Genomic DNA, 15,675 nt, shown 5'->3' on the forward strand with positions numbered 1-15,675 from the left:
ACCCAAACTTTCAACAGAGTGTCTCCTCTTCATGAGTAAAGGCACGTAAACATAAATAAATAAAATACCATAAAATTCCAGAGTGTTCTATTAAGGTCAATGACACAGAGGAATTCACAGTTTCATATAATTCTAAGAACAGGGAATAAAACAGGTCTGTAGCTCCTGGAGGCTCGAGCTGTAGGATGATTCCAGAAGGATTCTGGACCTTGGGCAGAGGAGTTTGTGGCCCTTTCCGCCAGGGGTCTTCTAGGAACACCCCTCGGCCCTACAGCACGTGTCAATTTCTTCTGCTCACTCATGGTTTCTTCTCTCAGAATTTTAGTTTGCACATGGTTTAGAATGGTCTTTCCAACCTTGACTCCCCCTCCCCGCCTCACAGTCTGGTGGTGTGTTTTGTAAATACTAACAACTCCCACCACAGCCATGATGACAGTGAAAACAGGGTTGGGAAGATAACCTATTATACAGTATTTCCACCACTCAGATATAACAGACGTAAAGAAACCCAAGAGAATAGAGAGTAGTAAATTGTACTAGATAATTAGGAAAGGGCATGCAATCTTAGAAAGTAAAGAGAAAAGAAAGGAAAAAGAAAAGGTAAGACTCACAGAAACAGAGCAGAGTGGTGGTCACCAGGGGCTAGGGTGGGGGGAAGGGAGAGGCTGGTAAAGGGATAGCATGAATTACGTCTGAGGATCTAATGTATAACATGACGACTCTGCTTGATAATACTATATGGCATAACTGAAATATGCTAACTGAAGTATCTCGTCAAAATAAAAAATACCATGAAATTCCAGAGTGTTCTATAAAGGTTGGTAACACAGAGGAATGTGTTATGTATATCAAATCATCATACTGTATACTTTAAGTATATTACAATTTTGTCAGTTGGACCTCAATAGAGCTGGAAATAATAAGGAAATCACTAACTTTGAGTATTAAGCACCTTTGTGTTTAACATAATTTGCTTCATTGTAATTTTATGCAACTTCATGTTTTCAAATGGCTGTGTTGGACAACTAACTCGCTCAATTCCTGAACATTTAACCATCAGGCTCAAGGAAGAGCACAGCCAACTCCAGTGCATCCCAGCAAAACCTCGCAGCTGAAGTCCCTACCCCTAACTGGAAACGCTTTCCTTTTTGTCTTGGTTCAAATCCCCAGGAAAGGCTCTTACTGGCCCCAGTCATCTTTCTTAGCCACAGAAATCACAGCTTGCTGACCAGCTTACGAATTGGTTGCTTCAGTTGAGGTGCCCTCCCTGCCCTGGATGCCTGCGGCTTGTAGGGAAGGTTGAGATTACCGCAGATGTCGCAGCAGCAGGGACAGGAGGTAGGACAGACGTAGGCTCGGACCAAGATAAAGATGTTAAAAATCCATCAGCCCTGGGATCATTCCAACTACGGGCCATTTCAAAAAGACACGCTCACAGAAATGACAATGAGTTATCAGGAAAAGGCTAAATTGTATTTAAATACTATCTTTAATCAGATGAGCATGTGGGGGCACCTGGGTGGCTCAGTCGGTTAAGCGTCTGCCTTCTGCTCAGGTCATGATCTCAGGGTCCTGGGATCCAGCCCCAGGTCAGGCTCCCTGTTCAGTGGGGAGTCTGCTTCTCCCTCTCCCTCCTCTGCAAAAAAAAAACACCTTAAAAAAAAAAAAAAAAGAAGAAGATGAGTGTGTGGGAAAGGGTCAGCTGGCACTCAGCATCCATCTGCTTATGGTGGGCCTTCCAGAGATGCAGAGGATGGAAAACTAAAAACTGTATTTCCCAGGTTCCTTTACAGCTAGCCTTTGGGATGAAAATTCGGTTCCACCATTTAAGACATAGGACACGAAATACGGAAGACAGAAGTGAAGCGGAGCTCCATCAGCCTGTGGCCTTTAGCGGTCTTCAGCTAGCATAGAAGGTCACAGCCATGTCAGAATCCAGTCTCCAGCTTCAAGGCTGTTGAGGGACAGTGGCAGAAGCAGCAGTAGCTCAGAGGCGTCAAGAAGCTGTCACAGCACTGGCCAGACACTACCTTCCAGACTTCGAGCAGCTCTGATGCCAACAGCAGTGGCTGCTCTGGTCCCCTTCGTCACAAGGGCCGTGATGTTTTCCTGCCATTGTTGCAGTGAAAACCTCCTGATGGCCACTTTCCTGAGAGTGGCAGAGGGGGCAGCTCCCGTGGCATATTGTTCCAAGGTGTCCTAGAAGTCCTTCTCAGAGTCCTGGCCTAGAGCCCAGCTCTCCGGCCCTTTCAAAGATTCCCTAAACAACAAATTCCCTGTATTACAGCCCTTTCTGTTTCCTGCACTTAACCCCCACTGATACGACAAGAGTCTATGGTAGATTGACCGTAGATGGATCTTTTCAGGTCTATGCTCATGCTGTTCTTTCACAGACACACAAAGGGCCCAAGCAAGATGTTACTATTCCCATTAGTCATACCTCATGAAAAGAGTCTCCCAGAACTGCCACCTAAACAGCCCCTTCTTCAGTGTTGCCTCACACTGGTGAGTAACTTTGCTGTGGTCAGCTCTCCATGGCCTGAGACATCTACTTGTCCCGTACCCAGCAGAAGCACAGCCCCCCTTCTCAGTCATGTCCGCCATCATTACAGCCACACAAGCTCAAAGACCCTGAGCCAAAAGTGCCCTTGACGGTCCATCTACCGCATCCCTGAGCAGTCCCTAGCTCTAAAACTCCTCTTCCCCCACTGCATCCCCCAGTCAGGCCAAGGGAAACGATAAAAGTAAAGCTGGCTCTACTTCAGACTTGTAATATGGCCCCACCGAGAAGAGCAACAGTGGTCTGGCGTACAGAGCACCCATCCCGCCGGAGTCTGCTGAAAGCATTGCCAAGACTCTTTCTGATGGGAGAGATCACTTTTCAAAGCTAAAACACCTAACAAAACCAAAACTTAGATCTACAGCTGTTACACCAGCCAACAAGCTTCTGACTATTCAGATCTTAACCATAAGCCACCGCATTATGTAAGGCTACGATGTCCTGGAAACCTGTGGCAGAGATCCGTCCTCCAACCCCTGGGTTACTACTACTGTCTCTAGCAACACTCAGGCACGCTGATGGCCTAACAGGCTGAGTCTAGCCTGTGAAAACGCAGATTTCATAAAGACAAAATATGCTCAACGGGTTCCTTCTTTTTTTCACCAATTCCACTACAATTTCCTACAGAAAGTCTTATGGCAGACACCAAAACAATAAAAGCCACCAGAGCTCCGGTCCCCACTCTGCCAGCTCGGTGCTAGGGCTCGGAAGCAAAGTTACCTGCCATCGCTAAGCCTCAATTCCTTTATCTGTAGACTAAAGGTATTAGCTGGATTGCTATGGTTCCTTCCAGTTGAATGACTGACTTTAAGCCCAAACAGAAAACATAACAGCACAAACACTTAAAGAATAAGAGGTGGCAATACTCCACAACCCGCTTTAACGGCCTCTTCAATGGAGCCACCTTCCCGTGGAGTACTTGAGGCCCGGAAGAAGAGAGATCTACTTGAATACAATGAGTCATTCTTCCATCTAGCTTGGCTACATTTTATTTAAAAGCAAAGTATACTTTGAACGGAGTCTGCAGACTTATAAAAAATTCCTAGTTCCAAAATGTATTCATTCTTAACGCTCATCAGAACAATTTTTAGGCCACCTGTCTCAAGATAAGTGTGCTAACAAACACCTTCCTGATGAGTGAATTATAGACTGAGTGGACAGGAAACATGAGAATAAGATATTATTTGCCATATCCAGTATACAATTTTCCCAAGTATATTTAACCTAAGAGTATCCAGGCTTTTACAGAGAACGGCTGGAAACATTATCTGACCAAGGGTGGCAGGAATTAATGCCAACTTTCTGTTTGATGGGTAATTCTTGGGAATAACTCCTCCACTAGGCAGTTCAGCTACACACGGTAAGCTGCACCGCCACAAACTTCGTTTAGAAACAGAACCGAGCAGTAAGCTTTTATTTTAAGTACTTGCCCAATGTTTTACTGCATTGAACACCCACTCAAACAGTTCAGAATTGTGGGGTTTTTTCCTTTTAATAGAGAAAAAGGAAGTAAGGCAGATTTTTCAGACACAATGAAATAATATTCTATCTGGAAAGTGAAGAAGGAAGACTCAAAGCTGCTTCAGTTCAAGTCCTCCAGGCGAGTCTGCGACCTTTGGTGTGTTCGTCTTTCTGGACCTTAGTTTTCTCATGCGTAAAAGGGACAGGATAACGCCTGACTCACGGAGAATGCCAACATATAAATTTCTTTACAAGAGTACACGTATGCCAACATACACATCCTTATAAGCCAAATGAGATGGGTGTCTAATGTACAGACATGATTGTAAATGTCATGTAAATGGCAGCTAGTAGTATCACGACAAGTGCCCAGGTCAGAATATTCCTATTACACTCAGACCAAGGTTGCCACCTCAGAGTCACCGCCAAAGGAAAGTTGATGTGTCATTTCATTCACCAGCATTTCACTATGAGCTCTAGTTAGCAATTCGAACTCTATTAAAAGGAAATTAAATTTTTAAATAGTATGGACATTCTAACTGAAAACACTGAAACTTGTGAAAAGTATCCTTAGCTAAAATGAATAATATTTTAACAAAATGTCCTTTTGCCTAAAGCTACAGAAATGGGTTAAGATATAGTTCTGTGAGCAGAGGTAAGGAAATGGTATTATTTTAACAGTTTTCATGGCTTAATTAATCAATATGTGGAATACCGGAGAACTCTAATAATATAGGCTTCTGCAATAGAAGCAGTGATTTTCCAAATATGGTTTAAAGACGTCCCAAGACATACACTAATCTAAAAACACAAAGTCATGCTATGATTTTTGATGAATCACACCCAATTTCATGAATGTCGCCTTTGAGGTACAATAGCATATTTACCAATAATTCAACAATATTTAACACTCACTAAAGACACAAGCTACCAGACAACACTGAGCCAAACGGCAAAACTCCTGTGCATGTCATACATAAACTGAAGGTTGATATTAAAATGGTTTTCATGGTACTGAAGTTGAAGATATTCATCTGGTAATCAAGAATATAAAAATAGTGTGAAAAGACATTTAGAATACGCACCCCTCTCTTTTAACCCTCCACCTCTACCCCAGGTACCTTCCTCCAGTAGAGGCAGGAAAAAAAAAAGTGGTCAGATTTTATCCTACAATGTCTGCCAAATAACTTTTTAGGTGATTAAACAGATACCACATTACACACTCAAGCAGTGTTTCAAAGAGACAGCGAAGTAATTTATGTTTGACTTCTATGAGATCATGGTTAAAAGGTATTATTAGAGAACGCTTAGAAATAATACAATAAAAATGCAGCCTCAATTTATATTTAAAAAGACCATTGTCTTAAAAGCAAAACATCCTAGGGGCACCTGGGTGGCTGAGTTGAGCCTCAGACTCTGAATCTTAGCTCAGGTCTTGATCTCAGGGTCCTGAATTCAAGCCCCGCATCCGCCTTCATAATGGGCATGGAGCCTATTTTGAATGAATGAATGAACGAATAGCAAAACATCCTGGAAAGCAATTATTTTAGAATTTCATACTCAAAATGGTACAATAATATTAAGTTTTAAAAATTGCATTAACAAGATTAATAATCATTTTCTCAATGCCAAAGATAATTAAACAATCCTTTAAAGTATCCTAGCTACCTAAGAACAAGCAGCACTAATTTAGAGAGTCGACTTTAAAAAAAAAGAAATTGAAAAACTACGAGCAGTACCTTTTAATTGCAGGTATGAGATGTTGATATCTTTTTTTAAGACTTGAGAGAGAGTGCACACGCGTGCACACACATACATGTGCGGGGAGTCGGGAGGGGTGGAAGGAGAAGGAGACAGAGAATCTCAAGCAGACTCCCCACTGAGTAAAGAGCCTGACACAGGGCTCCGATTCCATGACCCTGAGATCATGACCTGAGCAGAAATCAAGAGTCAGATGCTTAACCAACTGAGCCACCCAGGCACCCCGAGATGTTCATATCTTAAAGAAAAACCATTTAGATAAAAGGAGCTTTCAGATTAAAAACTTCAAAAATTATAGTATTTAAGTAAACTATTTGAGTAAAATCAGTGCCTCAGTTTTGGTCTATAGTCAATATCTGGTTTTTTAAAAAAATGACAGCTTTATGACAACTGTGAACTGCTGTTGGCTTCAAAGTAGGAGAGATTAAATGTTTTAAAAGAGGCCATTTCCTGTGGTGTTGTCACACCTGGCCAATCATGGTACCCCATTGTCCTCTCTCTACAACTGGTCCAAGAGATGGGCACAAAGTCCCTGCATGATTCGATTCCAGAACAAAGATGAGAAGCTTTAAGGACTCTGTATGACTTGGGGGTTCAGAGCCACCTTTCTTGCTACCTTAAGAGCTGAGCTGAAAAAGCAGCCAACTCAGAGGAAAAGAGCCAAGTGATAGTCCCAATAACCATCACCTGAGAGCATGAACTTAGCTGTTACAGCCCTCGCTGTGGGTTTTCATGTATGTAAGCCAATAACCTTCCCAGCCTAGGTTAACCTCACTTGCTACAGAATCCTTACAAACACAGAAACTGACATGGGAATTAGGATTTTTTTTTCCCCCTTCCTGATGAGATCTGACCTACATATCACCAGATACCTGTTGCAAACTGGATAACCACATCCAAAGAGTAATAGACCTCTAGGGCTACTCCATTAAAGGGGATTTTTTTTAAGTTATTTTATTAGCAGGAAAAACACCAATTTCACTTAATTCTATTTGATGAAGGTCGGAAATAAAGCATTTATTAATAAATACTTCCTTTTTCCCTCCTTTTCAGAGTATTTTCATTCCATAAAACTACTTCTGTTAAATGTCATCATGTGTATATAAATAACCCCATGGGGGGGGGCATCTGGGTGGCTCTGTCGGTTAAGCGTCCAACTCGATTCTGGCTCAGGTCATGGTTTCAGGGTCATGAGACAGAGCTCCATGTTGGGCTCAGTGCTCAGCAAGGAGTCTGCTTGAGATTTTCTCTCTCTCCCTCTCCCTGCCCCTCCCCCTGCTCACACTCACTCTCTCTCTTTCTCTCTCTAAAATAAATAAATAAATTCTTTAAAAGGAATAACAAAAATATTTTTCATAGTCACATATAATTCCCAATCAGAACAACAATGAAAAACAGGGTACCCACTCACAAACTTCCTGGAAGCAAGAGAAATAACTATGTGTTTAAAATTATCTCAAAAAAAAAAAAAAAAAAAAACCAGCAAAGAGCCTAAGATGCTAGAAAGTTTTAATTGAGTAGATCAGTTACTGTTCGTAATGCATACCCAAGACAAGGACAGCCTCCAAATAGAATAGATGCTAATTTTAATAAATTTGAGGCAAAATTTCCTTCCAATTTGCATTCCATAATATCTTTCAAAACCCTAAAATCCAAACACATTATAGCAAAAAGTTTAACCCTCTATATTTCTGAGGCTCTAAAACAATATCTCTAGCATAAGTATTACGAAAACCAGGTACCTTGCAATTTACGAGCACTGTTGGTCTTTTCTCGGCCATTTAGTTATGTCACAAGTCAAATTATGGTCCTCAAAATGTAATCCACGCTCCCTTGGCCATGAGGGGATGACTGAAATTGGGGGGCAGGGAGACCAAACAGCTCCTGGGAACCACTGCAGTGCCCTGCATTAGGGACACATTGCTAAGGCTGGGGGGTGGGGGATGGAAATATAATGTTGCTACCCTTTTCTCTGGAAGCCAGTCAACTGTGACTCTAACAAAAGAGAAGGGGGAGTTCAGGTGGAAATCTATTTCCAGTTCTCTTTTTACTAGACTAGCAAATTGCATTTTCCTATAAAATTGGCTAGGCTTCCAAGGCAACACAAGAAAGCCTATTATCATAAAGCACAGTACTACTGGTAATATTTCAGCTACATTATGGGTTAAATAAAAATATTTATTACATTATGAGTTGAATAAGGCTGAAGGCAGAAATGGCATTAAGCACTTTACCAGCATCATTTCTAGGAGAAAAGACATTTCAAGTTCCAATTAAAAAAAAAAAAAAAACCTTATAAGAGACGATTCATATTAGAACTACCTACATGTTTAAACAATTAATATGATTCTCCATTTTCCAATTATTCTATAATGTGGATTTTGTGCATTTATCCAAAATAAGGTTTTACACACATACACATACACGATTGCGGTGCATTATATTGTAGACCTAACTGTACTGAACATTCTTGCCCCAAGTTTTTTCTCCTCCTCTGCTTCTTACATACAACGGAGAGAATACTGATTTCACTCAACCAAAACCTATCCATCTCTCAAAGCCAGGCTGAGTTCAAAATTCTTCACAGTTCTCTCCTCAGCTAGCCAAGGCAGAAAACAAGGGCATGAGGCAAGGACCCCCACAAGACACAAAAAGGAATGCAAGCTTTCTTTCACCTCCTGGGCACATTTAACTTCTACAAATTCACTATGCACACCCAGATGAGGATAATCTCTTAAAAGTAAAAGATGGGTTTTATTCAAAAACAAAACCAAAAAGACCTAACTCTTTCACGCAAGCAAACTATTTCATCTGGTGTTCAATCAAAACGTGGCATTTGGTTCCAACATGGGGGGAAAAGAGGCAAAAAGTACTCATCCTACAAATGGTACAATACAAATACATTGTATAAAATACATTGTGACTAAAACACAGATACAATGTATTTTGAGGGCAATTTAACTTTTCAAAAGATAATTGTGGTTAGGGGCACCTGGGTGGCTCAGTCGTTAAGCGTCTGCCTTCGGCTCAGGGCGTGATCCCGGGGTCCTGGGATCGAGCCCCGCATCAGGCTCCTCCGCTGGGAGCCTGCTTCTTCCTCTCCCACTCCCCCTGCCTGTGTTCCCTCTCTCGCTGGCTGTCTCTCTTTCGGTCAAATAAATAAATAAAATCTTTAAAAAAAAATAGCAGTTCTAAGAAAGAAGAAAACAATTATTAAGTGACTGAGTAGCAGCTGCTGTAACTTACTTAGGGTCTCTTATATATATTACCTCATTTAAGTGTATACAGAGACATAAAACTTAACTCTTAACTCTGAGCTCTGAAAAAAGCAACATGAGTGGGATTGTTGTTTTGTTTTTACAGTAATAACAGAAGGTTTTAAAATCAAGTAAATAACACAGAGGAACTAGAGAGAATTGCCAAGTGTCATCATGTGTGGAATATAAGTAACCAAGCAGAGGAGATTTCTAATGCTTGTTTCAGAACAGATAGGCAGCTTGTTAATTCATTGGATGCCTACCTGGGTCTTCTGATATCCTAGCAGAGATTTGACTTTCAAATTAGGGTGATTTAATTCTAAAGCCCAGCTAACTCTCAGGTCAGATTAAAAGTTACTGATAACTGAGGGGCGCCTGGGTGGCTCAGTGGTTAAGCGTCTGCCTTCGGCTCAGGGCATGATCCCGGCATTATGGGATTGAGCCCTGTATCATGCTCCTCTGCTGGGAGCCTGCTTCTTCCTCTCCCACTCCCCCTGCTTGTGATCCCTCTCTCTCTGGCTGTCTCTCTGTCAAATAAATAAATAAAATCTTTAAAAAAAAAAGATAATTGTGTTTATATTTGATTTCCCTCTTTTTGTAAAGACTTGAGAACCCAAATCCTCCCTAAGATACAACCCCACACCACTTTTCAGAACAGTGTGCTTCACAACCAATTAATTAGTCTAGCTTCCACCACAATTCATACTTGACTTATCTAAAGAGTTTTATTTAAGTACTAGGAGAAGAGTGAAAAAGGTGAAACTCTTACTACAGGTATTCTTTACCAGTGAAACCTTAAGCCCCCATTAAAGTGTGAGCTTCTTGAAGACCCAGATCATTTCTGATTCACTTTTATATCTGTTTTTATATCACCAGCACTACCTCACATGGGTACACAGCCAAATGGTTGTTGAGGGAATGAATGTGTGCCAGTAATCAAACTCTTTGTTTTCTCTTTATAAAGTAAAATAAGCATCTTTTTGGGGGAAACATTCTAAATAATATTCTTTCAAGAAGAGCAACTCTTCCCTACAAACACGTCTCTCATAACACTAGCCTCTGAGCCACTGGAAATCTTACCCTGAGGAGCAGTTTTAAATAAGGGGTATTTATTCTCTCTGCCAGAATGTAGGACTGCAAGGGAATGATTTCTCAAAAATTCAGAGGAGAAACAAAATTGCTTAATTAATTAAAATGGTCACAGTTCTAGTCTCCAATACCAAAACACTTCCCCTTGGTCCAATCACAAACAACCAAACACTGACTCAGGAATTGGCAGAGTTTGAAATTGGTACCCAATATTGAAGTGGTTCATAAAAATGAAATTCTCCTACAACCCCCTCCCCAAACTCCTAGGTGCTTACAAAATTTATAAAGCACTTAGAGGTTCTATAGTAAAGATGTGATATGAAACTATTCACCTGAGAAGATTATACACTGACTTCACAAGTCAGATACGAGAGCAAATGCAGATTTGTTTTACCATCAATTTACATAAATTTGAGACCAAGAAACACACACACACACACACACACACACACACACTGAAATTTGTCTCTTGTAATAAGAGGTTTTATAAAGTACATCCCAGAATCTCAAAGGAAAAACAATTTATATTCCCCAGGAACACAGTTATGTTTCATGAAAATCAGTTTTAGCATTCAACTGAATAAAATAAAAAGGATCTGAAAACTGAAAAGGGCCAATTATTAAATGTTTCTTCTGCCTCTACAACATAAGCCCATTATTCACACTAACTGAAGGCGTCAATGAACAGAGTCCAGAACCTAAAGTTACTTGCATTTCTTGAGACCAATTTTAGACCCAAAAAATTGCTACCAAATTTTGAGAGGACAGGAAAGTTTCCAATTTAAGGTTAATCACACTTTAATGCTGTTTTCCCTAACAAAGTGGCTGCCTCACCCAATCTCTAGTTTCTATTATTAAAAGGGAAATTTTTTGTATTAGAAACTTAGGAAGCTAGCAATTAAACTAGTATCTCTCATCCTTCCCTTCTTCAAATACGACAACCACCTAAATAAAACTCACAAGTCCCAAATTACCCATTAAACCAAAAAGACAAGCAGACCCAAAAGTTAAAAGAAAGGGATAAAGTTACTCATTATTGGCATAACATAAACACCCTTACTTAAAAGCTTCTAGTAATGTTTCTTCACCAATGGGGAGTGGATTTCCAAGAATGTGCTCATTTTAACAATATCCCCCTATAAGTCGGATGTCTCAAAGACTCAGTGGCAAACTTGGACCTACAATTAATTGGCATTAAGCAAGATCTATTTCAAATTAGTTTTTGTTTAAACAATAATATTGTTCCTCACAATTTTCATCTCTAGATACAGTAGCGGATTTAAGGTAGTTGAAAGCACTGTGTGCATAATAACGCAGCAGACCATGATTTCATGTACTTAATGTATCGATACTTAATCTCGGGAATAAAATCCACATTATTTGCAACCACTGAAATACGTGTTTAAAGGTATACGAAAAAGTGAATATTCCATAGATGTCTGTACATTCATAGTCCGGAGAATTTTAGAACAAAATTAACTACTTCTATCATTAACCAGAAAAGAAATTGCTTAAAAATACGCTCTGCAATAAAATGAAAGAAACCAATCCTGGTCACAGGACTAGATCATGAAACAATTTCATCAGAGGTCCAAAGTTCAACTTCCTTTACTACTGTGAAACTACAAAGATCAAATTCAATTGAAAACTTTTCCTTTTTTTTAATAATATTTTTAAATTATGTTAGTCACCATACAGTACACCCCTAGTTTTTGATGTAAAGTTCCATGATTCATTACTTGCGTATAACACCCAGTGCACCATGCAATATGTGCCCTCCTTACTACCCATCACCAGCCTATCCCATTCCCCCACCCCACCCCCTTTGCAGACAAGGAAAGAAGGAAGGAAGGAAGGAAGGAAGGAAGGAAAGAAAGAAGGGAGGGAGGGGGGAGGGAAGGAAAAGAGGGAGAAAGGAAGGAGAGAGAGAGAGACGGAGGAAGGAAGAAAGAAGGAAATGGAAATGGAAGGAAAAGAAAGGGGGGTAAAATAAAAGAAGAAGAAGACAGGGTTGTAATTAAGATACAGGTGACCAGCTGGGCTAAGGAATAGGTGGAAATAAAGACTGTCCTCAAAGCAGGAATGTACTGACTGCTGTGTATTATGTGAATACTAAGTAAGAATAAGATTCCAATAAGAAATTCCCTAATTCTCTCAAGAGAAGCCTAGGATTAGGAACCATATTTTAAAGAGGGTTTTTTTGTTGTTGTTATAATCTTTTATGGAATTTGCAAGTAAGAAAAAAAATACTAAAGCCCCAAATCAAAGCTGAAGACAGTGACTGCCAGAAAGAACCTTCCTTAAGTCATGTGGGTGTTGATGCTGGCTTTGGCTGAGCTCCTCTTAGCATGTACTAGACAAAAAGGAGAAAGCTAGGAAGGATCCATACTCCTCCTTTTGTCATGGACTTTGTCAGAAGACAATGAGTTGAGATCATTCCTCACTAATATTACATCTCACAGAAATGTTAAATATACTCTTGCACTATACTAGTTTCTAAAAGATGTTATGAATATAGTTTTACAAAGAATTACTAATCAAGAGACAGTGCAAAGTACACTTTACAATTCCTTATTAAAACAGAAAATCCATTTTTCTCACAAAGTTTAGATAAAACGAAAAAAAAACCAATGTGCAGAGCAAATTCCTTTTTAAATTTCCTTACTTTGTATTTTCATACTTTACAAATTTAAGCCTAACAGTATGGAATCCTTGTGTCCTCCAGAGATGATATTTACGCTGTTTTTAATCACACCCAAAGTTCTAGGAATAACCTCTCCTAGTTCCTTTATTTCTAATATTTGAAGTCTTGTGATTAACCTGCAAAAATCTTGCTATTTTATAACAAATGTTGTTTAAGCAAAGCCATTTAAGAAAGCCATTTCAGGTAATGCTTAACATAAAGAAACTAGGAATACTATTCTTCGAGAAATTAAGATTTCTAAATTACAACTTAGAAACAAGAATAATAATCTCAGATGACACATAGTGGTATCCTTTAGAAATTACTGAAGCAGAGCATATCTTTAAAAAAATAAGTGTCATATTCAGAACTTTCATTATTAATGATCAGAAAATATGCTAAACATAAAATATGCTTAACATAAATTATTCCCTTTTTTTGGTTAAACATTTGAAGTAGGTAAGTACCTGCAACTTGTCAAAATGGCAAAACTTTATTACTATAAAAATGTCAACTACATTCTGGGGCATATGATGTTTATTCAACACAGCTAATCTATATTACTGAATATACTCCAAACTTTGAATTATTTTCTTAAATTTGATATAAACGTTGAAAAAATATATAACATGCAGATCAGACTAATATTAAATATCTCCATCTTCTAAAAAAGAATCACAATACTTTGAGGATATATTGACTTCCGCAACCTATTAAATCTTAAACTATTCTTGAAAATAACAGTTACGTTCTCATTTATGGCCCCAACTAATCAAAACAAAACACAATGATGCAGATGTTCTCATTATTCTCTGACTCAGGGGATTTGAACTAAATGGCACCTACACGAGTAAACCATGTATTATACAGTACTTTGCATATTACAGACAGTGCCTGACTCGCTAAATTACAGCCCCCAAAACCTTTCCTCCACCTTTCGCATATGGCTCTAAAAGTTTGAGTTAAGAATTTCTTAATTTGCAAAACTATACAGAAAAAGATATTTAAAGTCTGCCAAAGTTTTATAAATTAGCAATAAAAAAGAAAATCTTACATAAACTGTAAGCTTAAAATGAATATGATGAAACAGACCACACGAAGAAAATCTTAATTTAAGATTGCAGGGACATGTGAGTGTGTGTGTGTATACACCCACAGTACTCACACATATGTATATTGCACCACAAATCATCAGTTCCCATTAAGCCCAAGGGCTATGAAAGAGAGATTTCCAAAGTGAGCTGCTGAGAAAGAAAAAACAATGTGAGGGAGAGAACATGTTAAATTTTTCTCCCGAATTTTCTAGCATTTTGCAGTGAAGGGATGGACTGATTGCTCCAGCCCAAGTCATAATTAAACAGCCCATTATATTTTGATGCACTATATATTCTATAGGGCACACTCAGTGAAACTAGTTTGATTTCTAATAACGCTGCGATCATAATTCTCCTACAAGCATCTCAGAAAACAGAACCACATTCTAACCAACGCTGAACCGACCAACAATGCTGTAGATAACAAATACATAAGGACCATTGCATACTATCAGATTTCACTGGACGCAGTCTGATCAATGCTTTGAAACATAAACGCAACGTGCTTTGCAGATTTCACTTGCATTAAAGACACCAGGGCAACGGGGGTCCGTTTTACTCACCACTTCTACAAAATGTGTGTAAAATCAAAGATTTAGAAAAGATTTTACTCCGAAGAGGCACCTAGGTCTGCTTTCGAAGCCCAGACTATTCAACAGCTCCCCGCACGAACACACTTCTCGGCCACGTATCGCATATTGCACAGCACCGATATCCAGACACCTGAAACCACCTGAACTGACTGAGTTAAGGCTGTCAGCTCCAAGGTGCTGCTCGTGTGCAAGAAACACCGAAGCAGCTAAGCCCTCCTAGGTACACTAGGTGGTAACCTTGGCACCAAGTGCCTCAATAGTACAAAACCTCTTTCCCTATTAGAAAATGCGTAAGACTGTTCCAAAGAATATGCTACGATCATGAGAACCTTCTCCACAAAGAGGAGCAGCTGAAAAGGCTGCTTTTTTTTCTCTCTTGTCAGAAACTCTCGGTAGGAGACGGGGCTACAAATTTAGGAAACCCAGCTTCTGGTTGATTATGACCGCTTGCAAAGCAGCCCTGCCAAACCAGAGCTCAGTTTTCCTATCAGCAAAATGGGAATCACTACCGCCACCCCTCCCCCTCTCCAGGGAGTCCGGCGCACCCTGGAAGTCTAAGATTACCCAGGGTGATAAGCGACGAGGAGTGGCCGCCGCTCCCAGGACGCCCACCCCGACTTCCCCCCTAGACCCCGAGACGGAAAGGCAGGGCGGGCGTACCTGGCTTCACGGTCTTGAGACGAATGGGTTCTCGGAAGTGGCGGATGACAGCCAGGGTGTCCCGGTTGGTAAGCCCGCTGACAGGCGTCCCGTTCACCTCCAGCAGCACATCCCCAGGGCTGGGCGCCTTGCCCGAGACGACGCAGCAGGTGCCCCCGCCGGGCTCCTCCCGGAGCCGCCCCAGGTAAGGGAACTCGCCGCGCTCCGCGCCGCCCCGGATCTCAGCGCCCAAGTCGCCCGGGGGCCCGGCCCAGGACACGGCGCACTCCTGCACCTTGCTGAGCCAGTGCTTCTTCTTCTTCAGCGTCTTCGACATCCCGAACCCCGCTGCACCATGGGGGAGACCCCGCGCGGGCGGCGGGGGCGCCGCTCCGGCCCCCTCTCAGCCTGGGGGCCCGGCGGCCCGTGCAGCCCGGCGAGGGGGCCTCGCCGCTCCGGCGCCCCCCCGACCGCAGCCCGCTGGGGCCGGGCTGCTCCAAGCCCCGCGACGCCCCTCGGACGCCCCTCCCGGCTGCGC

At 40.9% G+C, this 15,675-nt stretch overlaps 1 protein-coding gene across 1 annotated transcript in view; it reads right to left on the minus strand.

Moving 5' to 3' along the window:
• The window catches only part of MAGI3 (membrane associated guanylate kinase, WW and PDZ domain containing 3), a 231,753-nt gene extending 216,279 nt beyond the window's left edge, over positions 1 to 15,474 (minus strand). The window contains exon 1 of the mRNA XM_008697782.2: positions 15,159 to 15,474. Within this exon, the coding sequence (XP_008696004.2) occupies positions 15,159 to 15,474 (316 nt within the window). The remainder of the gene's footprint in view (positions 1 to 15,158) is intronic.
• Between the last annotated feature and the right edge of the window lie 201 nt (positions 15,475 to 15,675).

Source organism: Ursus maritimus, unplaced genomic scaffold (genome assembly GCF_017311325.1).
Source record: "Ursus maritimus isolate PB19 unplaced genomic scaffold, ASM1731132v1 scaffold_12, whole genome shotgun sequence".
Lineage (NCBI taxonomy): Eukaryota > Metazoa > Chordata > Mammalia > Carnivora > Ursidae > Ursus > Ursus maritimus.